Source organism: Pan paniscus, chromosome 2 (assembly GCF_029289425.2).
Source record: "Pan paniscus chromosome 2, NHGRI_mPanPan1-v2.0_pri, whole genome shotgun sequence".
NCBI lineage: Eukaryota > Metazoa > Chordata > Mammalia > Primates > Hominidae > Pan > Pan paniscus.
In genome coordinates this window covers 130,463,814-130,490,251 of record NC_085926.1, presented here as the reverse complement: position 1 = coordinate 130,490,251, position 26,438 = coordinate 130,463,814, and the positions used below count along the sequence as shown (strand labels likewise).

The window sequence follows — 26,438 nt, the reverse complement described above, 5'->3', positions numbered from 1 at the left end:
TTGTAGACTAATTTAACGGGCCTTTAACTATTGTATTCACAATACTTATATTCTTAGTATTTAAAAGAAAACATTGCTATGTTGATTTATGCTCTCCTAAATACCTAATCCCAATTTAGCTGTTATAATTTTTTAGTGAACACATTTTTATACCCAACTATTGTCTAGAAACTAAAACCCTAGTTACATATTAAAATACTTCCATTAACATATTACTCTATGTGAGAGATGATAAACTTGATGCAGAAGTTTGAATTAGTGATTTGGAATACGAGTAAGTTTCCATTTTGGCTGTTCTTACCACCAACTGTGGAATAAACTTGGTTCTTGCTTTGAAAGGAAACTTGGAAGTGTGGGTATTTCCCCATTCTTTAAGAACTGTTTGTTTATATTCTCCACGTTTATATTTTCTTGTAGTTTGTGGTCACACTAGAAAATCTATGTGCTGAGATTTGTTACTTGAAAAATCTTCTGGCTATTTAATTTTCTCTTCTTAAAAATAGTAGAATTAATGTCACATATTATTAACAGCCTGACCCATTCCTGAATGTTGTATGAAAAATAAATGAGATGCTGTGTCTGGAAACTTAGATGTGGCTGAAATATTAAAGTCAGGAATGATTAGATTATGTGAATGCAGCCATCTATATGAAGAGTTACGAATGTAAGATAAAGTCTGTTTAATACTACATCTGTCTTAGAAATAAAGATATATGAGGTCTTCAAACGGAAAGATTAAACTAGAACAAATATATCTCATTAACAAAGCAGTCAATTCCCTTTATTTTTAAAATTTTATGTACACATATGAATGATCTGTATAATGTACATTCAATATAGAAAGCTTTATATATTTGATAGTGTATAGAACATTTCACAATTACACTCATCTCTTACATAACATCTTGACATCCATTTTTAAATTTTTTTGCACAAGCTCCTTTTCATTCAATTTGGTAAAGCCAGTTATACATACTAATGTGTACTGTGAGCTTTCAGAAGGTTAATGATTGAGGATGCCAGTGAAGGGTGCAGGGACAAAACCTAATAGTCTTGGATGGTGGGGGGAGGATGGCCACGCAGACTTGATGCAGGAGAGGGAAATATTCTTTCCTGGGGAAAAGTGACTTAGCCCAATTTTTGTTGACTGTAGCTCAACCCTACAGTCATGCTAGTTCAAAAAAAAAAAATTACAAAAACTAGGAAGAAAGTTTTGTCTTTTTGATTCACAGTTTTGTAAACAGATATAAAGGAACAAATGTGCTTACATACACCAAGAAAAAAAAAATTCTTGTGTACCCACTTATGTTGATCCACAGAGTGCTTTCTTATAATGTGATACAATTAGGATCACTGACTTTTTTCCTAAAAATATATTTATAGAAAAAGGAATAACACTGTCATGAAACCAGGAGAAAGGCAGTAAGAGTTTGCTTCAACGTATCAGCTGGAGGAATGTGGACTTGGCACTGGCCTTTCAGCGTTTATTGTCTCTCGTGAATATTTCAAGTCTGATAGCCAAGGTCACCTGCCTCATGGTCTACAGGAGGTGGCAGGTTAGACATGACTGATGTAGATGTACCTGCAGTAAGGTAGCCAGCAACTCCAGGTCCTGCAAGAGAGAAAGGTAAACACACACCTCTAGAAAGCAGTCAAGTGAAAACATTGACCTTTATAAAAATGTCAGAACCTGCTCAGGCACTCCATCACACAAAACTAATCATCTATTTCAATTACCTAAATTACATCTATACCTTAATAAACAGCTACATAGTACCATTTTCATGTTTGCCTACACTATAGACTAGAAATCATTTCAAAATGTATGCTGGACAGTAACACTGGTGTAGAAATATGGATAAAATTTTCTTTCTTACATTTGGGAAATTCAATCTTTCAAAAAATTCCGAGCACTGAAAAGAACTATGTCGAATGGAAAAAATGGAAACAGACAGACAAAAGAAACTCTACACTCAGCTCATCCAAAAGTCATATGTAACAAAATTCAACATAAACACTTCTGTCAACACTCAAACTAACCTATTTTCATTTGGTGCAAAGAAATGCTATTATAACAAGTAACACCAAACGAACAAGGGTTGCTAAACCAAGGACTCTGAAAAAGAAAAGGCTCTGGACATCCATCTGTCATAGGTTAAAACAAGAATGCTATGTGAAAGGGTATTGATATTTTAGTCTTATATTTCTCCCTTGATTCTAACAGTTTCTATTGCATGAAAATGCCATATACGCCAGCATTTATCGAGATGTGTCCTATGGGCATATTAATGGCTTTAGCCCTCTAGAGTTTATTTTAAACATTGCATAAACATTTAATTACATCTCAGAAGCACTGCACAAACTAACAAGTACTTGCAAGGGACACTGTAGCATAATACTGCATACTGAGCAATAGTTTTAGCTGAAATTGTAGGAAACAAGGCAAACAACTAAGGAACATTGAGGGTTAGGACTAGAAAGGCAGTGGGAGCGGCATGCATTTAGCAAAACATTTCTCTACCTGCTTCAGAGAGCTACACAGAAGTTAGCAAGCTGCCTGGCAGAGCGGATCTAAAGCCCGCTCCTGAGGTGAAGGGGGCTGCTGCCAGTTAGAAGGGAAGGAGAGACACCTGAGGGGAAAAAAGAAATATAAGCAGCAAGGGAAGTTGTGAGGAAGTGCAAACAGCAGAGTAGTTTGATGAAGGTAGAAACAGGGATTGGTGGAGGACAAAAAGGCCACCATTCAGATTCATCTTGTTTTTGACCTTAAAAGTATTGGTACTATGGATGTGAAATGGCTTGTATAGATACATAGGCAGAGATGACTCAGCCTGTGTGAGCTGTAACTGAAGCCAACCAGAGTGCCCAGGTACTTGGAACGCTGTACTTATAAAAACCTTGTACTTGTAGAACTTACAAAAAATATTTCCCCTTTTTAAGGTACTGTGGGAGCCTGCATCTATCAACTCCTGCCTTGAGCCAATCAGGATGCCAGGCCTTTCACAGTCTGCTCAGGAAAAAGGCCACCAGGTCAACAAACCCTTCTGACAACGCAGTTCAGAGCTACAGCAGCACCCTGTGATCATTTCCCACCACCCTCTCATTCTCTGAACTTTAGGCTGCAGCATGATTACTGCAAAACCATCCAGTAGGTGTCATCAAAGATGTAACCCTTAACAGTAAGACCTCAAACACTCCAGACTGTGTAGTTTCTGAGCAATTCTGATTGTGGGCTCAACTTGGTTCCCATCAAAATAGTAGGTTACAAGACCAAACCATGAATGCTACATCTAGAAAGTGGATTAATGACGCAGTTCTCAAACTGTGTGCTGAGGCACCCTGGGGCATTGCTGGATATTTATTTATTCCCTTTGCCCCTGTGTGTGTGTGTGTGTTTAACAGATGGGGGTCTCACTATGTTGCCTTGAACTCCTGGGCTCAAGCAACTCCCCTATCCAGGCCTCGAACTCCTAGGCTCAAGTGATCTTCCCACCCCAGCCTACTGAGTAGCGGATTCGGCCTGTCCATGTGGACCACAGTTGCCTGCCACATCATCCAGCTAACTGCTGGGTATTTTAAATTTGAAACACAGCGCCATCTGCTGACCACCATACAAACAACTACTTTCAAGTTGTCTTGCAATTACTTCATAAACTAAATTATTAGGTATTTCTTTTGGCTTGGGGACGGATGAAAAAATTACTGAGCTATTAAGGGCACTGTGAACTGAGAAAATGTGGGAACCTCTGAGCTAAAATCTAAATGGTGAAATGATGGGCTTAGAAGGAAGAAACCAAATTTTAGTACCATCATTTGCCTCTTTAGGAAAGGCAAATCAAAATCAATTCCCGGATAGTTCTACAAATGAAATCCGAGATGCTCTCCCCAGGACCCTGGCCTCTCCTTGAGGATGTGTCTGGTTTCTTGGGGCTAAAAGGTGCTGCCTGGTCATTTGCACAGAATAGGGCAGTTGTGTTCTCCAGAGAAAGATGGGAAGAGCAGGGGCTGCCAGCAATGGGCATGTGGCAAGATTGCACAAGGCTGCTGGACTTCAGAGAAATGAGAAAAGATGGAAAATTTACAGAGAATCCCACAAAACTGAATTGGCTACCATGATGAAATATATATGTGAAAAGTTCATCTCCAATTCTGGCTCCTAGAAGCATCTTCACCCTGGCCTCTGTTCCTTTTCCTGTTGTTCCTTCTTTTGCTACTGATTTTCTAGGTTAGGTAATTTGAGGATTTTCACTGCTGAAATTATTTTTTATGAGGTTCTGAGACCATCAGCACCAAGCTGTTCTAGAACCTAATAAATGGCTAAGTGATCAAGGGCCCTGGATAATGAGTAACCACAATTTATCTGCATCACAGGAAAAATTCCACTGAGGCACCTTTAAATAAGCATTTATCATAAAACAAAATATGCCACGCTAGAGAACCTATGGAAATAGGCAGTCTCATTTAAATTTATCAAGATTGAGTAATCCTACCTAGGACTTTAAAATTTTTACCCCAAATCTTGGGCATGTGACTGAATGACATTTACTCAGCAGCCAGAGAAAAGAAAATGTAGTTTTGGTCATTTTTATCTTACTTTGAAGTAGTAATTAACTCCTTTATCTTTCCCCATGTCCTAAACAAAATCCACCTAACCTGCCAAACTCACCTAAAGATATCAGTTAGAAGAAAGGGTTGGTGATGTGTGTTGTCACAGCAACCTTGATTTCAATGATTACAGAGGGGCTGGGTACAATCTGTATCTTCTGAAGTTTGGGAGTAGCACAGGGCACATTTTAACTAAATGAAATTCCAATTCAACACAACACTATAAATTCCTGGAGTTCCACATCATGGGATTTTATCATTATTAGAACTACATGCCCCTTTTATCAAACACATGATACACAATACATCAATGAAAAGCTCAAACACAAAAAACATTTGGCAACTCAAGCAATGAGCACACATCAATCCAACTGGCAGTAAATTTACCTAATTTATCTCTTAATTTGCCTACATCATCTGTAGTTAGAGGATGTAGGGCTGACATCTTATATACTACAATTTCAGGCAGACAGCAAGAGTTAGAAGCTTTAATTCTTGAAATAGTTCTTTCATTTTTAATGTAACTTAATTCATTTTTTTTTGAGACAAGGTCTTGCTCTATTACCCAGGCTGGAGTGTGGTGGTGAGAGCTCAGCTCACCTGTGACCTCCACCTCCTAGGCTCAAGAGAGCCTCCCGAGTAGGTGGGACTACAGGCATGCACCAACATGCCTGGCTAAATTTTTGTATTTTTTTATAGAGACGGGGTCTTGCCGTGTTGCCCACGCTGGTCTGGAACTCCTGGACTCAAGCAGTCTGCCCACCTTGGCCTCCAAAATTGCTGGGATTACAGACATGAGCCATTGCACCTGGCAAGTTGGTCCTTTCAAATAGGACAGACTAGAGCTGATGAAAAAATTTCAAGCAACTGACATCGCTAAAAAAGAGCATCCCAGATTGATAACGTGCTCAGAATTTCACAATTCTGGGGTCAACAATGCTTACAGCTTGTCCAGACTGTTCTACATGGACACGTCTGCAGGCTTCAGTAATGGCCTTCTGGAAGACTCATTATCTCCATGCCCCTTCCTGGTTGGGTTTTATACCATCTCCCCATTTGGCCAGACCTGTACAGAACTTGCTGTCCCTTAAGCCGGCTCAGGGATGGAAAGAAATTTGTATACCCCAACTTTTCTTTTTCCCTAACCTTCTTCTAACCCCTTCACAGCCACTTTTCATATCTCATTCAGAAGCCACCGCATGGATCCAAGTAAAAGGAAAGGCACAGACAAGAAGCTTTTTACTGCCTATACCTTTTCCCTATAGTTACTAAAGCATGTGGATGGGGGTGAGGACCAAATGAAGTCCAGGTTTCTGAAGATAAACCCCTATTTCTTCTGGATTCTAACCACAGACCTTTTGGTTCACACTCTGTAAGTCAAGGACATATGTTTTTTATTTCATCAAGTTAAGTCAAAGAATGATAGATAAGACTGAACAGAAGAATTAGAAGAGGCTTTCCTGTAGAGAAGCTTATAATATACACATTACTATTCTTCAGGGCCAATTTACTCTTAGTTAAGAAAAATAAGGCTGACCAGGTGCAGTGGCTCACACCTGTAATCCCAGGACTTTGGGAGTACCAGGCGGGTGGATCATTTGAGGCGGGTGGATCATTTCAGGTCAGGAGTCCGAGACTAGCCTGGCCAACACGGCAAAACCCCGTCTCTACTAAAAATACAAAAATTAGCTGGGAATGGTGGTGCACACCTGTAATCTCAGCTACTTGTGAGGCTGAGGCAGGAGAATGGTTTGAACCCAGGAGGCAAAGGTTGCGGTGAGCTGAGCTCATGCTGTAGTACTCCAGCCTGGGCAACAGACCAAGACTGTGTCTCAAAAAAAAAAAAAAAAAAAAGGGCGGGCATGCTGGCTCACGCCTGTAATCCCAATGCTTTGGGAAGCCGAAGTGGGCAGATCACCTGAAGTCAGGAGTTTGAGACCAGCCTCTACTAAAAATACAAAAATTAGCTGGGCATGGTGGTACATGCCTATCATCCCAAGTACTTGGGAAGCTGAGGCAGGAGAATGGCTTGAACCTGGGAGGCAGAGGTTGCAGTGAGCCAAGATTGCACCATTGCACTCCAGCCTGGGTGACAGAGCCAGACTCTGTCGCAAAAAAAAAAAAAAAAAAAGCCAGGTGTGGTGGCTCACGCCTGTAATCCCAGCACTTTGGAAGGCCGAGGTGGGTGGATCACCTGAGGTCAGGAGTTTGAGACCAGCATAGCTAACATGGCAAAATTCCGTCTCTACTATAATAATAATAATAATTATTATTATTATTACAAAAATTAGCTGGGTGTGGTGGTGCAAGCCTATAATCCCAGCTACTTGGGAAGCTGAGGCAGGAGAATCACTTGAATCCAGGGAGCAGAGGTTGCAGTGAGCTGAGGTCGCACCACTGCACTCCAGCCTGGGTGAGAGAGCAAGACTGTCTCAAAAAAATAAATAATAAAATAAAAATAAGGCAGATTTTTTTTTCAATCATACCATCCTTATACAAAAAGTAATGAATGTAATGCCATGAAAATGTGGTATGTGAACTTTTGGACATAGGCTAAAGAGGTAAAGTTTTTCTAGTGCCTATAAGAACAAACTCCTACTTAGAAGCTATAATTTTAACACCAAATCTGAAGAGAGATATGGGACAGACTGAGAACACAGTCTAGGTATTTTTCTCCATAGATATGAGGGACAGGGGATGGAAAAGTTAAAATAAAAACCTATGACACTGTTCTGAACAGGACATGACCTGCAGCCAAAGCACTGCATGTTTATAAATTGTAGGACTCTGCTCCAACTTTAGGAGTGTCAATATTAAAGTGGTTATGGTGAAGAAAAAAAAGTGTCACACCAAGTTTAAAATTAAAACCAGGTAAAATTTCCTCCAAAGCCTCTAATTTTGAATATTCAAGATAAAGTCTTCATGATCTTATAAACTTCTATACTAGCAATCAAGATTAAAACAATTACAATGGCTTAGAAACCCTGGGTGATAATTTTTTCTCTTAGTTTATCATCTTTGGTTAGGAGAGAATGCAGGGCTGACATCTTTTTATATACTACAATTTCAGGCAGACAGCAAGAACCGCCTCATATTCCTAAGGTTAATTTCAAATTAAGAACTTTTATAGCAGACTAGATATTGCCTCTTTAGCATTCAGCAAGAGTCTGACTTATGTTGAAGCCTATATGAAAATGACTATTCTAAAATTATGCAATTAATGTGTCAAATGTTCTGAGTTTTAAACATAGTATCTTTTGAAACCAAAGCAGTAAAACATCCTTTCATTCATGATACCTATGTATTCCACCCCCATAAAACGACACACCCTAAATATTTAGCAAAACCATAAACGAATCACTGGAAACTTAGGAGAATATCTTTTTTTTTTTTTGAGGCGGAGTCTTGCTCTGTCGCCCAGGCTGGAGTGCAGTGGCGCAATCTTGGCTCACTGCATGCTCTGCCTCCCAGGTTCCCACCATTCTCCTGCCTCAGCCTCCCGAGTAGATGGGACTACAGGTGCCCGCCACCACGCCTGGCTAATTTTTTGTATTTTTAGTAGAGATGGGGTTTCACTGTGTTAGACAGGATGGTCTCGATCTCCTGACCTCGTGATTCGCCCGCCTCAGCTTCCCAAAGTGCTGGGATTATAGGCGTGAGCCACCATGCCCAGCCAAGAATATCTTTTACATACAATTATACATATTTGGAGTTTTAATCTGTTATTCTGACAGATATGGAATGATGAATCATGTTTCTGACACTGATATTCCTCAGCAGATATTTATTCCTTCTCTTTACAAGATAAATACTTTAATACAGACATGCTCCAAATATATTCTATGACCCAATTAACTGGATCAAAACTGAACAAAATACATGCTTTAGTCAGTACCCATTCAACACAACAACAGTTTGCATGCTATATAAAGCTAAGACCATAGGTCTACTACATGCTCATAGCACCTCCAAGAAAGGTCAGCTGGTAGCCTAAGAAACACTCTGAACACAATTTTAAGTCTATTTAGGGCAAAAGGAAGGTCCAAGTGGCTTCTGCCAGGTGTCTTACAATAACCAATTAGGTATGGATTACCTGTGAGGTATCCTGCTGTTTGTGACTCAGAAATGAACAAATCATGTTTCTGATCTTTGAAGGCACTCCAGACTGAAGAACGGCACAGGATTTCATTCACCTAGGAAAGTAAAACAAGCCCTTTGAACATAAAATCAAGGACTGGATGTTGGAAGACAAAAAGAAAAACCAACTTCCAAAGCAACAAGGAAGAAGGCCAGTGAGGAAAGACCCAAATATGGAGCAAGAACTAGCATTCATCAAACACTCCATAGCAGGCACTATGCCAGACACATCTCATTAAGGCAGACCCAAAGAAGTCCTCAAGTCAGTCGTCCCTCTGAAGCTGGACTCTATTATTTGAATCTACAATTACCGACTTATATGTAATTCAAGGAGGAAGATACCTATGCAGAGTATTTTCTTGTGACAGTAACAGATGGCTGACAGTGTATGGGCTGATGAGCTATTCCTGAGGAAGGAGTTTGGGCAGAAGGTACAGCCAAATTGAGCTAAAACTTAAAGCAGTGTTTCAAATTATGAGCTGTGACCTAAAGAGGTTTATGAAACAATCAGGAGTGTTGTTGAAAAAACAAAATTGGTCAATATAGAAAGCATCAGAGTATCAGAAGTAAAATGGGTACTTGTATATACTTGAAATACATACACATATATGAGTATAAATAATACATGTGTGGGAATATGCACTAAACTAAGATGAAAGACATTTCTGTGTGACAAAACATTTAGGAAATACCACCTTAGTGAATAGCTTTTGCACATCAATGTTCATATCTAGTATTTACTGAGCACCTCTTATGTGGTAGGCACAGTGAACACAAAGATGAGAAAGACAGACTGTCTCTGAAGTGCTTACAATCTAGTAGGGAAGACAGCGTCAAATAATTTTGTGGTAAGAATTAAAGTAGGGTTATACAAGGGGACCATGTGAGTCCAAGGGAGGGGGGCACCTGCTCCAGCCCAGGAAAGAAGCAGCAGTGGAAGTGATTAGTTGTAAAGCTGGTAGGGGAGTTCCTATTTAGAAACTACTATACCTCTTTCCTCCCCTCCCTTGGGTGTAGAAAGTGGGTGTCAGGATTACTTTGCTAATTTCATTACCAGGAATCCTGAGGCAAGTCAAAGACAAGACAACTGCTGCAAGTGGTACGCAGGAGAGGCTTTGCTTGGCATTTAGAACACTCATAGGCAAAAACCAAGAAAATACTTCTAAAAACACATCAGTTAATGACTGCAGCAATACTGCAGTCTCTTCTTTAATATCTGCAGAAGTGCTGCCTCTCTTCTTTAGTATCTCTTTTTTTTTTTTTTTTTTTTTTACAGAGTCTCGCTCTTTCACCCAGGCTGGACTGCAGTGGCGCTATCTCGGCTCACTGCAAGCTCTGCCTCCTGGGTTCCTGCCATTCTCCTGCCTCAGCCTCCCGAGTAGATGGGACTACAGGCGCCTGCCACCACGCCTGGCTAATTTTTTGTATTTTTAGTAGAGACAGGGTTTCACCGTGTTAGCCAAGATGGTCTTGATTTCCTGACCTCGTGATCCACCCGCCTCGGCCTCCCAAAGTGCTGGGATTACAGGCGTGAGCCACCGCGCCCAGCCTAATATCATTTTAAATCATTTAAATGATCATATTGATAGAATGACAATGGTATGAAAAATGTTTCTTTACTTGAAACATACAAATCCAGTAAATTCACTACCGGGAAGCTGTAGCTGAAGTCAATTAAAACCTATGGAACATTAGTAGGGGAAATAACCCAAATGTCCATCAATAGATGAATGGATAAACAAATTGGAGCATTTACGTACAATGACATATTTAGACATAAAAATGAAGCATTGGTAACATGGATGATGCTTAAAAACATGCTAAATGATAAGATAGACACAAAGGGTCACATATGTATGATTCTATTTATATGAAATACACAGAAGAGGTAAATCCAGAGACAGAAAACAGATTGGTGGGTGCCAAAGGTTGGGGGAAGGAAGAAAGGGAGAGTAGCTGCTGAATGGGTACAGAGGTGATGAAAATGTTTTGGAACTAGATACGGTGGTGTTTGTACAACACTGTTAATGTCCTAAATGCCACTTAACTATTCACCATAAAATGGTTAATTTTATGCTATGTAAATTTCACGTCAATTAAAAGAAAATGAGCATTAGTAGATAGGGCTATATAGTACACTGAATGAGGAACTCCTTAGAGGAAATAATAAAAATAAAACCAATGAGGAAAATTAAATTACTGAACAGGCCTGAAGTCAGCAAATACGTGCAGCTGAAATACATTAACACACATAGGAAAAACAAAGTCACGACCAAAGAAAAAAAAAACCAACACTTTTTAAGCACCAGCAAGAAAGGAAATGAAAACAAAAATGATGTTCTACATCTTTTAAAATAGCATTATCGGATGGTTAATGAATTTGGTTATCACTACCCATCAATAACTCCTAGAGCTGAAAGTTAATCTTAAGCAGCACTAAATGCTGCATATTCCATGCTAAAGATTTCCAGCATTTTTCTTCCTGAAATGTACAACATGCCATCACTATCCAGAAGAATTCTCCTGAATACTGAGTATATGGTTTATGCTTTTTCATCAGTTATGAGGCAGGTATGCAAGTCCATCCTTGGGCTCTGGATCTTCTCCAGTTACAGCCAACAGAACCATATCTGTAAGTGGAACTTGAACACAGGTACGTGGACCATCCATGGCCAAGACCCTGGCTTTTAGAATATCAAAAGTTGACTCTATGCAGACTCACCTGTTCTCCATACTGCAAACTTCGAGTCATTGCCTTGAGAGCTTTAACAATCTGAGCCTTAGTGGCTGCTGGGCTGTCCAGGTTTTCAAGGCCAATGCCTTCGAGTAATTTTAAGAGGTATGGAACCAAATCTGCTTTCAGGGCCTAGACGAAATATTAAGCATATATAAACACACAGAAAAAATGCAAATCATCCACTGAAGAAATAATTTTACCCACAGGACTTACCTGGAAGGCAGCCTGTTGCACCGTATTTTAATGCCATTCACAGGCTTAAGTATCTAATGACATTTTTATTTAATGAGATTTTATTCTGTCCATTAACCATTCTAAATGCTATACATCAATTATTTTATTCAATTAATGCACAGAGGGTAAAAGTATGTTTATAATCACAGAGCTGGGCAGTATTAAAATATGTATCTGGAGCCAGAAAACATAGAACCTGAGCTTTTAGCCCCTATACTGGGCTGCCTGCCCTAGTAACACTGTATTAATAGGCAACAATCTCTGAAATACATTAGTATTTTTTCATATTTTCTTCAAACATCAATCTTTGTGGTCATCGTACATTTCATATCAGCCTAATAAAAGCTGAATAATAATCTAACGTCACAATTTTCACTATCCATTTTGAAACTCAGAGGGAATAGGAAGAAATAAAAGACATTTAGTGAATGCACCTCTTTTTTCAGGTACTGTTCTCATAACAACCTTTTGAGATAGTCACAACCTTATTTTACAGATGAGAAATCTGAGCATTTTAAGGTTAAATATCATGTCTGAGGTCAGAGAGCCAACAAGTGGTAGTACCAGCTCATGTTCTTTCCTACACATCAAACTCCTCAAGCCAATCATAAGTCTGAACCTTAGAGCATCCAGTATCTCCTTGAGATGTACCCAACAGCTCTACTTGCCTCAATGAGGGTCCAGTGGGTAAGGCTGAGGGGCTGGGAGAAGGGGAAGCCCAGATAATAAAGATGCAGGGCCTTGTATTCTGGCTAAGGATACCAGATGTCACTTAGTCATCTGGCAGGTAATGAGAAACCACTGAATGGTTTTTAAGATGAAGAATGGCTCAGTTATATTTCAGAATTCTATTTAAATACTTTATTATTTTTTATTGTATGTATTTATGGGAAATAAAGTGATGTTATGACACATGCATACAATGCAGAATAAATCAAGCTAATTAGCATATCTACCATTACAAATACTTATTTTTTTGTGGAAACATTTAAAATTTACTCTTACCAATTTTGAAATATACAATGTATTATTAACTATAGTCAACATAATGCACAATAGATCTTAAAAGCCTTATTCTTCCTAACAGAAACGGTACTTTTTGACCAGCATTTTCCCATTCTCCCCAACCCCAGCCTCTAGTAATCACTATTCTACTCTCTGCTTCATAAGTTTGATTGTTTTAGACTCCACTTACAATTCAGATCATGTGGTATTTGTTCTTTGAGTTACATTTTAGAAAGATCGCTTTTGTAAGTTTTTAAATTTATTGCATCTTTTTTGTTCCTTCAACATCTGTCTACATGGATATCCACCAAGTCCAGTTTTCATTAGGTGGATAGTCTCTTTGAAAAAGGCAGTATCTTGGCATGTTTCTTAAACATGACTTAAGAAACAAAGGAATAAATAAACGAATGAATTTTTCCAAAGAGGATGAAGCACATTTTACAAATCAAGCTAAACAAGCTACTAAGCTAATTGCACAATGGATAGCCAAAATGTAAATTTTATACACCATAAAAGTACTCTCAAGTTGGTAAGACTGTTGGCAGCTGGCCCCATTTTTGTGTGTGTGTATATATACACAAACATCCACGTATATATACATACACATATACACACGTATTATACACACTACTGTATGTGTTTGTATATATAAAATATAAAATTGTTTATACACAAACTCACAAGTTAACTCTCACCAACCTTAAGTCAAGGAAACCAAATCAGTACCAAATAGGTAAAAATCTACTTGGTATGTTTGCTTTCCTAAAATAGTGCTAAATCTAGAAAGTCACTTACTTGTGCTACTAATTCACTCTGCTCCTTCTGAAACATTCGATTAATTGCTTCACAGGCTAGACCAACAGTATCTGCTCGCTTTTTCATTCCATTCATCAGTGGGCCAATGGTCTCTAAAGATGCCATGGCTCGAACACACAGCTAAGTGCCCAAAAGAGAAGGTTACTTGTAGACTGGCAATATTTATATAACATAGTAAATACCATAACAAAATAAGTAAATAAGTAAAAAAAGAATCCCTTACTTTCAGTTTAACAATGAATTGAACCAAATTTAATCTATTAATTATATCACCTAAATGGTATTTATCAAAACTGATTTGATAAATACCAGTTTTGATAAACCCAGAACTAATAAAATACCATGTGGTTCGTATGCAAAAGGACACATGGCAGAAAGGGGATTTATATAATACTACAACTTATATCCGTCAAGAAGGGAGCATAGATAAATTCTGGAACTTATAAACTACTAAGTGTATTCATCAATACCTCATTTTCAGACAAGGCATGGATAACCCGAATGGCACTCTTAGGAATGGCATTGTTCCTATGATTCATTGCCTGGATAACTTTGGGAAGATGGCCCAATGGCGGGACCTGATCTGCCAGCTGAGGTTGTGCGCTGAAGAGACACACTGTTGCCATTGTCAAGGTTTCCAGAGTTTCTCCCTGCAGGTGTAAAACAAAAATAAATCAACTATAAAATACTCACACAGTCCTAAATATCCAAGGTAATGTATTTGGTGTTCAAAACTAGGGATTCAAAAGTTCTAAGTGCTGATACTTGAAAACAGATTCACTAATCCTAAGAGAACAATGAACTTCCCATTTTCTTTCATAAAAGGCATGAATCTAAAGGACTTTAAGAATATGCTATTTTAATCTAAGCAGGATTTCACTCGGTTAGGTATACCCAATTTCTATTGCAGGTTTTTTTTGAGACGGAGTTTCGCTCTTGTTGCCCAGGCTGGAGTGCAATGGCGCGATCTCGGCTCACCACAACCTCTGCCTCCCAGGTTCAAGCAATTCTCCTGCCTCAGCCTCCCAAGTAGCTGGGATTACAGGCATGCACCACCACGCCTGGCTAATTTTGTATTTTTTTTAGTAGAGACGGGGTTTCTCCATGTTGAGGCTGGTCTCGAACTCCTGACCTCAGGTGATCCGCCCGCCTTGGCCTCCCCAAGTGCTGGTATTACAGGCGTGAGCCACCGCGCCCAGCCTCTATTGCAGGTTTAAGAGATCATGTCCCAAATGATATTACTAGAAATTTGTAGACCATGTTGCAGGTATGTTAGTGTCAGAACAATAATCCAGAAGAATGCAGAACTAGTGAAATGTTTTTCCCAGTTTCATTAAAAATCCTACTATTTAACATGTCTGGCTCCCACAAAGCACTTTCTATTGTGGATAACGGATTGGAAAGACCTTCAGCTTATACCACCAGATGCACACATCCAGAAACATAATAAAATGCATCTTAAATTAACATTAAAATTGGAATGTGTCCAAAAAGAAAGGTGATATAGGAGGAAACTGCTATGTGCTTTCCCTAAGTTTTAGCTTTTGAGGACTGCATTTTCCAAGCAAACTATGTATGTAGTAGAAATCCTATTGGAGGAATATGACTATGGAAAGTAGCACTGGTAAATACTCAGCAAGCTAATCATGTTTTAAAAATATGTTTTACTAAGCTAATGATAGTAACTAATTTCTAAGCACTTGAAATGTGCCAGACATTATGTTAAGCATTCTATATATGTATTAACTCATCAGAACCTCTGCCTCAGAGACAGGTGCTATGACTATTCTATAAATGCAGCAACTGAGGCAGAGTCATGAGGTACTGCCCAAGGTCACAGACCTGGTCAGTGGTATGGCTGGGACCATCAAATAACACCACTCAGGCTCTTAATCACCTTATTCTGTAGCCAGCCTGTTTAAACAACAATCATGCAGGTCAATTGTCTTCAATCTCAACAAAATCTTAAACCTTCTGAAAAAAAAGACTTTGAAAAACAAAATCTTATATACTATCGCGGTATTTGGCTTGCCAAACACAAGACCAAAGTTACCTTTTCACTCACTCCTGCTTCCCTGGCAGCCTCAGCCACATATACAGGATTCAACCACATAGTTACTACTCTTCTGTCAATTTCTTTGACTAGGGTTATCCCTGCCATATACACAAAGTAGAGTGCAGCACATGCCCAAGCAGAACACACTCTCAGAGGAACACCGAACACACAGGTTTCTCCTTAAAATTACATATTCATTAGAGATGGACAGTAAAAACCTTCTTTTCGGGCTTCTGTAACTGTTAGAAATAGCATCCTCTCAATATAGATATCTCTATAACTTCGGTTCATAAACATACTAAAGAGCTTCACTTTTGAACATGGCAAAAAAATGATCGAGGGGCATATGTGAATTTAAATGTGGCTGCTATATTGAAAGAGCTGGCCAATTCCTAATTCATGGTCTTTGTGAATAAGGTTGTAAGAGAAACACCATCAGTCTAGTTAGCCAAGTCTTTGAAATGTTTTGCTTTTGACTGAAGCTTACATGAGGATTGTTCTTCTCTAGGAGCTCAGTTAATTTTTCTAACAGGGCAATAAGAAATTCTCTAGGCTTTCTTAGAACCCAGGCTGGTTGTGCAATAAAGATCCTCAAGAAGACTCCTCCAACAGCAAGTTCACCCTCTGCTTCTCCAAACACCACAGCAAAATCTTCAGGCAACTTTAAATAGAGAAAGAACCACAGTCAAGTCACTTAATAATCTTGAAGCTAGAAATGCACACCATATTAAAGAATTGTTTATAATGGTAACCAGTCCATAAATAGCCATAATATAATCAAATTATGAGTTTTATTTTTTCTTAATAAAGTTCAGAAAGGGTGCTCTTACTAACTTCGAAAGTAAGTATTCCAATTTTTATGTTTGAAGCCTTATTTTCCAGGGGAATACCCAAGAGTCTTGATGACAAAGTAGTTATAGGTCAGCATTAAACTGACTCAGTAGAAAGTGAAAACAACTAAATCAACAAAAAATAAGATGTAAAATAAAAGTATATTTTACCTTCCAGTTTGCCTCAGGGTTGTCCTGCTGATTTTTAAAGTGCCTTGGGGAAAAAAAGGGATGGATACCAAACTTCAGTCACAAATACATTTTCATTAACCTTTAGCATAAGTTTTAGAGGTGATGGGCACAGTAAGAAATGTTTGCCCTTCCCAGTGATTTTATTTAAAGGCTATAAATTATTACCTTTGTTTTTACTTACTCTAGCATCATTTCCCTAACTGTTGTGGACACTTTATCTCTGGAATTATCATTCCAAATTAACTCAGGATTTTCATGAGTTCCTTCAAAAATATGTACAGCAGCTTCAGGATTGTCTCTCATAGCATCCATGAAAACGCTTGGTAGAAATTTCATTAACGTAATTCGAACCTATACGAGGAGGTTTGAGAATGAAAAAGACACCTATTGGAAACACCTCAATATTTTGTTTGTATTTTGCTAATAAGATAGAATATCAACATAATTTGTGTTATGACTTATGTGGGCCATAACCATTACCTAAAAGTTCTGGAGTGAAAAAGATAATCCTCGGTTTATGCAAAGGTACCTTTAAATAAGACTCAGTACGACCTGAGCCTACTTACCTATCAAGTTTCATTTTCTCTGTTCCGCCATGGTGACCAAAGAAGTTTCATTTTCACCCCCTGCCTCAGTATCACTAGTATGGTAAAGTTCCCAGAGCACACCTCGTAGGTCTTGCCTTACAATATGCAGAATGCCCTTAGCCAGGCTTGTCCCTTCCACACTCTCTTTTATAGCCCCTGCCCACACAAACTAATTTTTCTCATTCTACCTCTGTCTTACAAGTATTTTCTAGTGCATTTATTTTGCTGCATGTTTTATGTTACACTGTGTCTTTTTCCAGAAAGGATTTAAAAAGCAGCTTTTAAAAAATACATCTAGCACATACATACAGACAAAATGAAAATTCATGTGAGGCATGGGGCAAAGGGAAAAATGAGGGTTGGGAAAGTGTTTTTCCTTCAGATCATCACGTTTATCTCTTCTCCGTGTCAAATTCTGGGCTCAAATCTTATCTTACGGAAACCCTCTAGGCCCAATCTTTCTTACTCATTGCTTGTATTCTCAGCCCCTGGCACATAACAGATGCTTAAATACTTGAATAAATGAAGACTAATATGAAGTCAGCACACGAAAGAAACATAAAACCTCCACAACTGCGAGAGATACACTACAAATTTAGCTCTGAATTTCCTAGCAGCCAATGAACTAAATTTCAATTACATAACAGAACACCCACAAAATAAAATCATATCAGTTGCTTCAGAGACACCCAACTGTTTCTGGAGGAAAAAAGCAATTTCTCCTGGGGTTCCCATGGAAGGGCATTTGTTATATATTAAATAATACCATCAAGGTAAACTCAACAAGAGGTTTCACAGGCTTATTTCTTCCTATATTCCCTAAATATGATGAGAGTATTGTGCTGAAATATAATTAAACTCTACAGAGGACAAGAGAAGGTAGACAAAGTGATTAAGTATGTCCTTCTTCTTGGTCATGAGCTCCCTGAGTGTAAGAACAACGCTTGACCTGCTCACTGTGGTATATCTGCCCCTAGTAGCTCATTCTCACAAAGACCAGAGAAATACATGTCAAAGAAGCACCTAAAAGTTAGAGCGGGATTTAAAGGCCATTTATTTCAATTTTTTCACTGTGGAGCTAAAGACAGACAAGTTACCCAGACTCATTAAGTCAGTGATCTGTGATTCATAAAGCAAGAGTTTTGCTCAGAACGTTATGCTGCCATCTTGCTGTATCAGGCCAATTACATCACCTTTAATACAACTGCTTATTGTTTTTTTTTATCTTTTGGTTTTTTTTTTTTTTTTTTGGACAGGGTCTCACTCTGTCACCAGGCTGGTGTCCAGTGGTGTGATCATAGCTCACTGCAACCTCGAACTCCTGGGCTTAAGTAATCCTCCCTCCTTAACCTCCTGAGTAGCTAAGATTACAGGTGCACTACCGTGCTTGGCTAACTTCTAACCTTTTTTTTTTGTTTTTCTTTTTAAGAGATGGGGTCTCTCTCCCTCACCCAGGTTGGTCTTGAACTCCTGGCCTTAAGCAATCCTCCTGCCTCAGCCTCCTGAATAGCTGGGATTACAGGCATGAGTCACTGTACCTGACTGTTGTGTTTAAGGTTTTTAACAAAATTGTCTTCTGAAACATACTTAGCTGTCTAATAAGAATCACTGTTGTAATCATTCTACATAAATTTTAGGGCAGAAATATCTGATATGTCTTAACAGATTTCATTATAGACTAGTATTTAAAAGAACTCCTAATAACTAACCTATTTTAAAATATTTTGCAGCTTGAAACAAAAATTGAAATTTTTATGGCAAGTAAACTAAATTTGAAGTAATAACCTTTTTAGAAGTGAACTATATACTTGTAATAAGCTGTATTTGTGTGACTGCTACAGAAATCATCTATTGACCAGTTGGGTGAATTTCAAATGTCTTATTTAAGAGCTATATTTATGAGTCTTATCAAATTGATATGAAAGCAAACTTTAATTGTATTTAGGATAACTGTCTTAACATGAGTCCTTTCATTTCTAAATTTGTTTAATTTAACCTACTGTCATCTGATACTTTTTAAAAAGGCACATTATTTGACCAGCTATACAAAATCAAAAGTCTCTTCCTATCGGATTTCTGAGAATGCTTGTTTAGTATTCTAATTTAATTCAATTTAATGAATGACCCAAGTCTATCATCTGTAAAAAGCAGTATTAAAGCAAAGTTTACCAGGATGTTTTTCAAATGCTAAGAACTACATAAGTTTATTACTCACTGGTGTGTATACTATTAAACATTTGAGCAAAAAACTTACATAAGGCAAATACCGTGACCATAAATCTCCAGTTATGTTCAGGTTACTCAGCTATTCTAGAACACGGGCTGGCAAACAAGGGGTCACATCTGGCCTGCCATCTATTTTCATATATAAAGTTTTGTTTGAACACAGCCACATCCATTTGTTCATTTACTGTCCATGGCTATTTTCCTGTTACAACAGAAGAGCTCAATATTTGTAACAGAGATCACATGCCCCACAAAGGATAGAATATTGACTATATGGTCCTTTGATATGGTTTGGCTGTGTCACCACCCAAATGTCATCTTGAATTTCCACATGTTGTGGGAGGGACGGGGTGGGAGGTAACTGAATCACAGGGGCAGGTCTTTCTCGTGCTATTCTGTTCTCGTGATAGTAAGTCTCAAGGGATCTGATGGTTTTAAAAAGGGAGATTTCCCTGCACAGTCTCTCCTCTCTCATCTGCTGCCATTTGAGACATGCCTTTCACCTTCCACCATGATTGTGAGGCCTCCCCAGCCACGTGGAGATGTAAGTCCAATAAACCTCTTTCTTTTGTAAATTGCCCAGTGTTGGGTATGTCTTCATCAGCAGCGTGAAGCCCTTCATAGAGAAAGTTTACTGGCCCACCCCTATCTCATACCATGGATAAAAATTAACTCAAATGGATCAAAAACATAAACCTAAGAGCTAATACTATAAAATTGAGGAGAAAACATAGCCATAAATCTTTGTAACCTTGGATTAGGCAATGGTTTCTTAGATATGACATCAAAAGAACAAGCCAAACAAAAAATAAACTGGATCTCCTCAAAATTAAAAGTTTTTGTGTTTCAAAGGGCACCACCAAGAAAGTGGAGAAACAATCAGGAAAATGTGAAAAAATACTTAAAAATCATACCTATAATAAGGGACTAGTATCTAAAACATAACAATTACAACTCAATAATAAAAATATAAATAATCTCAATTTAAAAATTAGTGAAGGATGTAAATAAACATTTCTCTTAAAAAGTTGTACAAATGGCCAATAAGCACATGAAAACATTAGCCACCAGGGAAATGCAGATCGAAACCATGATGTAACACATCATACCTACTAGGATGGTTGTAATAAAAGATATAACAAGTGTTAGAGGAGAAGATGATAAATACATTGCTAGGCGAATGTAAAATGGTAGAGCTACTTTGGAAAACAATCTGACAATTCCTCAAAAGGTTTAATATAATGTTACCATATGACCCAGAAATTACACTCCTAACAAAAACACATGTCCACACAAAAACTTGTACACAAATGTTCACAGTAGTGTACTTTAGCAGAGCCAAAAAATAGAAACAATCCATGTGTCCATTGAGATAAATGGATACCAAAACACAGAATACTATTTGGCAATAAAAATAAATTTACTAATACTTGCTACAACATAGATGAAAACAACGGAAGCCAGTCACAAAAGACCATACATAGTATGATCCCATTTATATACAATGCCCAGCATTCAGCAAATCTATCCAGAAGGAAATAGATCAGTGGTTGTCAGGTGCTAGGGGAAAGGGAGAATGGACAGTGACTGCTAATAGAAATAGGGTTTCTTTTTGGGTTGATGAAAATCAAACCTAAAATTGATTATGATCGCTCAATCTGTGAATATACTAAAAACCACTGAATTGTACACTAGATATGTGTGAACTGTATGGTATGTCAATGATATTAATAGCTCAAGAAAACTGTTACCAAAAAGGAAAAAAAAATTTGGCCAGACACACTGGCTCACCCTGCCAATTCCAGCACTTTTGGAGGCCAAGGCGGGTGGATCACATGAGCTCAGGAGTTTGAGACCAGCCTGGGCAACATGGCCAAACCTTTCCACCTCTACAAAAAAATACAAAAATTAGCCAGGTGTGGTGGTGCGTGCCTGTAGTGCCAGCTACTTGGGAGGCTGAGATGGGAGGATGGCTTGAGTCTGGGAGACAGAGGCTGCAGTGAGCTGAGATTGCACCACTGCACTTTCAGCCTGGGCAACAGAGCCAGACCTTGTCTCAAAAACAAAAAAATTTACCGACCCCGGTTCTAGAATCTCTTGCAATTAAGGTGTTGATACTTGTGTTTTGTCTATACAGAAAGTTTAAGCTGACTGTAAAAACAGTCAGCTTGATAAAATTTGTCCCTCATGTATTTCAAAGGTCAGAAATATAACCAAAGAGCTCAGTCAATTCCAGTACATACTTAAGCGTCTAAAACACTATTGACGAGTTAATGGGTGCAGCACGCCAACATGGCACATGTATACATATGTAACAAACCTGCACGTTGTGCACATGTATCCTAAAACTTAAAGTATAATAATAAATAAAAAAAATTAATAAAGAAAAAATAACTAATATTAGATATTACAGTTATGTGCTACCTAGCTCTAGCTTTAAGGAAATTCAATATTAACTATTTTATAGACCCTCCTGTAGGCTTCCAAATGTAATCTTGCTTGTCTCATCAACCCTGCAGAAGACTTAACTTATTACTAAAGTAAAACTGTTTCAGGTCCTATGACAGATTCTCAATACCTAGACTGAGAGCTCGAGCAAGAAAACAACTGAATCCAATTTGTTTTATTAATGTAAAAAGTGTTTAATTAGCCTCGGACTTTTTTTTTCAAACTGAACTTTACATGGAGGCACAATGTGTACAAAGGAAGCCACCCTGGCTTTAGATAGAGGTAGGGGATCTTAGCCTCCTCCTTACCCAAAGTGCCTTTGTGGACTTGCTTGAATAATGATCCCTAAATATCAGTCCAAATAGGCTTCAAAAGAATCACTTTGGAAGCATGTTAGGAATGGAGACTCCTGGGCCCCACCCTAGATCTAACTGAATCAAACTCTGAAAGTAGGACTCCTGAGCGTTTATTTCATGTTCTCCCTATGACTAAGGGGCTGCTTTGTGGGCAGGCACAGAGGACTCTTCAGTGAGTACTACTTGTGAAACTGACTTAGTAACAAAATAAAGGGACATTGATACCACTTGCACCTGAATGAAATTCTATTCAGAACTATTGTTTTAACAAGTATCCTGCTCTCCAAACTGGACCATGGATCCAGAGATCATCCAGATTTGGAATAAAAGATCTCCCTGCAGAGGTGGAAGCCAGAAGTGTTGTTACACTCATGTCCCTATATGAATTCACTGCTGAGGGTGGCATGTCCTTAATAATTCAGGTGTGGAATGTAAAATACACAAACCACCATCTCCTTCACTAGTTATTTCCACAGGCCAATCCTTGTAGTGTGAAAGTCTAACCTATCTTCTGTCATACTCTTGATATACTTTTTGTTCCCTCTTTGAGGGAGATGAACAGTTTATCATAATCCAAACATTCTCTTAAGACTTTTCAATTCCAGTACAGCCTGCCCTGACTCTAGTTTTCTCAAACAGTAATATATAGGAACAATTCCCGGAATGTCAATTTTCCAGCTTTCACATCACGTCATTTCCTTATCCTCACCATCTCAGATTTCGGTAAACTTCTTGAAATCAGTATCAAAGTAACAATGCTTTAATAATTAATTTCCTTTCAAGAACTTATTTTGTGCCTACCTTTGGACCTATTAGTTTATCTGCTGTCATTCTGGCAAAAAGTTCTGCTGTTTGGGCTCGAACCTGTGGATGTGTTGAATTGCAGAACATATCCAGTAAATAGATCAAAGCACCTATGAAGGAAAAAGAGAATTAGCGCTTATAAAGAATTTGACTTTTCTAATCAGAATTCATTTTCAACCATATTTCAACTGAATGTAGTTTTTAAAAACTGTAAACATTCCAAAGCATTCTTCTAGTTTATCAGGCTGTAAAATGCAGCTCAAAATAAGCTTCATTATATTGCACATGACTAGCTAAGAAAGCACTCTATACATTACCCTTTGCCATTGCTTCTTTGATTATTTTTGTACTCGATGTCAAAGCATAAAGAGTTTCCAGAACAAGCTGACGACCTGCAGAGTAAAAGACATTTCAAGGAATGCATCATCAGGTTAGCTTATATTTACTTGGCACCAGCTCTGTGCCAGGCACTTAACTAGATGTTCTACACAGGATGTCATATTTAATCCTCATAATAACCAGTGAGACAGGTATTTTCATGGCCATGTTATGAGTGAGGAAGCTGATGCCCAGTTTAACCGGCCCAAGGTCTCACAGCTAATAAGTGGTATAGTTGAGTTTTGTATGCAGGTCTGACTCTGAAGTCCAGATTCATAACCACTATAAAACCCCGTCTTCCTACCTCATTGTGCACTGCACATCCAAAAATCTGATTTCCTGACACCCAGAGGACACTCTAATCAGGCATCTAAGATTTTTACCTGGTGCTACTGTCTTGAGGGAAAAAGTAGGAAGTAGCAGTTGTAAGACCGGGTTCCATTCTAAGACATAATTGCATCCTTCTGGACAAAGCCTGTGTGCCTCTCACCCAGTCACTACCATATTATATGCAAGTATAGGTTACTGGACTTAACTCTTCTAGAGTCAAATGGGAATGACAGGTTGCCAAAGGAATAAAGTGTTGGCAAATAAGGTAGAGGCTGCAAAGTATTAGGCTGAGATGAAAACAACAAGAATAGTAACAATGTACCTTAGCAAACAGTGTAAGATAATTTAGTCTGAAGTCTGAATGATAGAGAGTAGGCTAAAATATCTGGATGCCAGCTATTTTCCCTGTAAGATTAAAATATTGACTGGACTATATAAGTATAAAGTTACACTTTTAAAAATTATGAGTTCCATAACATCCTTTACTTCACCAACCAGTTTAGTTTTACATTGTTTGAAGTCTCACAAAGCTACTGAAAACCAAGAAAAAAGAAAAACCAACTAAGGTTGCAGGTATGATAAAAACAATCTGCAAATGACTTTACAAAGCTGCCATTTTAAAACCTGTTTCAAGCATATCATGTATTGAAAAAAAAAAAATTTCCATGGAAATTCAACTCAATTTACCAAACATAAACACCAAACATAAGCAAGCCACTGGTATATAAGATGAACGACACGGTTCCTTCTCTTAAGGAGGTGGACAGACATGAATTCAAGATTAACATGACTTCAAAGGGATTGGCAAAGCCAACTAAGCAATGTATTCTGGTTATTGCTGAGTTTGAAGTTATATTGTAATTGCCTACAAACTCAATATTCCTGCCTTTGAAAAGCAATCTCAGGGTTGGTTTTAGCACAACTATAAACTATTAGACTAGGTAATTATATAGATTAGGGCAGGCTGTGTTCAGGAAATAAGGTTGATATTTTTTTAAACCACCTTGGTATTTTATCTTATTAATATCAAATCAGCAAAAGACAAAGTACACAGATTTGAACACTAAGCTGAATACAAGGCCATCTGTATCTTAAGCATGTTTTCTATCATCCAAGATTACTTATGTTTAGTAAACCATGAAATATTAGTTAATTCTCAATTACCCATGTGTAGATCTCAACAAACTGAAAATCCCAGGTTATTTTCCTTTGGTTTTGGACCTCTCTCACCCCCAACTTTCAACTTTTGACATGAGAAATGCAAGACAGTAACGTATGTAAAACATTATTAGGAAGACAAATCTAGTGTAAATAACACTTTAAAACTAAACATAGATGACATTTGTTTGAGGTTTTGTATCAACTATGCAACAACTCCTTTCCATGGGCTAATCTTGCTGTGGTTTCCAAAATTCCATCTGTATACATACTTGATGGCAATGAATGTAGAAGAGCCAATAAACTGGACAAAACCATTGATTCAGCAATATTGTTGACACAGTCTTGGTTAGATGTCACTATATTCACAACCTGAAAATTAATCAACAGGATAGTAAAAGTTTCAGAAATAATTTTGAACCTAAATCAAATTAGGTCATATAGACTGTACAAGTGAGACAAATGTTTGGGGGATGAAACATTTAGTTTTTAGATAAGAGTTTAATTTTAAAAGATTGCCTTTATTAATCTCTTTGGAAATAATACCTTGAGGTTTCTAAGAAGCCTTCAATCCTATACCCATACATGCTCCAGAACTAAGGTATATACTATAGTGTTTTCCAATTACAGAGTTTGGATAGGGGCTGGTGATTAGGAAAATAATGATTCTCACTACTGGGACTCTTACTTTTAGAGGAAAAAAGCAAATGTCTTCAGTACCCTGCACAATAGATTGGGGTTATGTTTCTATTATAAAGAAATAGGTATGTTTTTCTTTCAGAAAGGATGACCACTCACATCTTTGAGAGTATACATCTAAACATCATTGGTCAGCGTCTCAGTGCAACATATCCTACATTTAATGACGTTTATTTAAAAAGTTACAAGATGCTTGAAGGAATTAAGTAGGAAAACATGTTTTTCGATTTAAATAACTTGCTTGTTAAGCTCTTTGACCAATTTAAAGTTTTTTTATTCTATTAAAAATCTGTTTTAAGCCAAAATGTTATCTAAGAACATGTTACACAAATTATTCATAAACCATCTATATACCTGTTACTGCAGGGTTGCATTTGGTGTTCTTTGCAATAAACTGTGTGTCACAAAGAGCAAGATCTCAGAAATAATCCTGGGAAGTCTCGGTTGCCTGGGCAAAGAACTACTTGTGACTAGGGACTTCTTGCTTCTCTCAGAAGAAAAGGCTACATCTAAACAGCATCCTATGGGACCAGTGGCTTCAATATCCTGAACAAGGGGACTCCAACTTCTCTTGGACTCTTAAGACTCATGGGTTCTGGCAGCTGGCCTTTTTAGGCAACTCCTATAACAGCAGCATACCCAGGTGTCTGTCTGTAACCCTCACAGAAAAGGTAGCTCTTGTACTAGATTTGTAAGAAGGGAGTTTCAACTGCGGGGGAGGGACAAGGATCACTCCTCTGAAATGCAAACCCACAGTATGTAGCCAACAGATATGGCCTCAGTATGTCTCTCCATAGGAACACAGCAATCAGAAACCCTCTATCATCTTCTTGCTGATGT

General features: G+C 38.1%; 1 protein-coding gene across 3 annotated transcripts in view; it reads right to left on the bottom strand.

Annotated features, from left to right (window-relative positions):
* Positions 1-754: 754 nt before the first annotated feature.
* DNAJC13 (DnaJ heat shock protein family (Hsp40) member C13) overlaps positions 755-26,438 on the bottom strand; it is a 119,236-nt gene continuing 93,552 nt past the window's right edge. For 2 of the 3 annotated variants that reach the window (XM_008976110.6, XM_003822516.6), the window contains 11 exons: positions 25,172-25,271; positions 23,351-23,425; positions 23,031-23,143; positions 16,794-16,963; positions 16,592-16,634; positions 16,078-16,251; positions 14,005-14,184; positions 13,514-13,654; positions 11,465-11,608; positions 8,699-8,798; positions 755-1,612 (listed from right to left, as the gene is read on the bottom strand). In XM_008976110.6, coding sequence (XP_008974358.2) covers positions 1,506-1,612; positions 8,699-8,798; positions 11,465-11,608; positions 13,514-13,654; positions 14,005-14,184; positions 16,078-16,251; positions 16,592-16,634; positions 16,794-16,963; positions 23,031-23,143; positions 23,351-23,425; positions 25,172-25,271 — 1,347 coding nt within the window. In that variant the 3' untranslated portion in view covers positions 755-1,505. Of the gene's footprint in view, positions 1,613-2,521; positions 2,631-8,698; positions 8,799-11,464; positions 11,609-13,513; positions 13,655-14,004; positions 14,185-16,077; positions 16,252-16,591; positions 16,635-16,793; positions 16,964-23,030; positions 23,144-23,350; positions 23,426-25,171; positions 25,272-26,438 lie in introns of all 3 variants that reach the window. The other variant, XR_004670727.3, reaches the window with a different exon arrangement.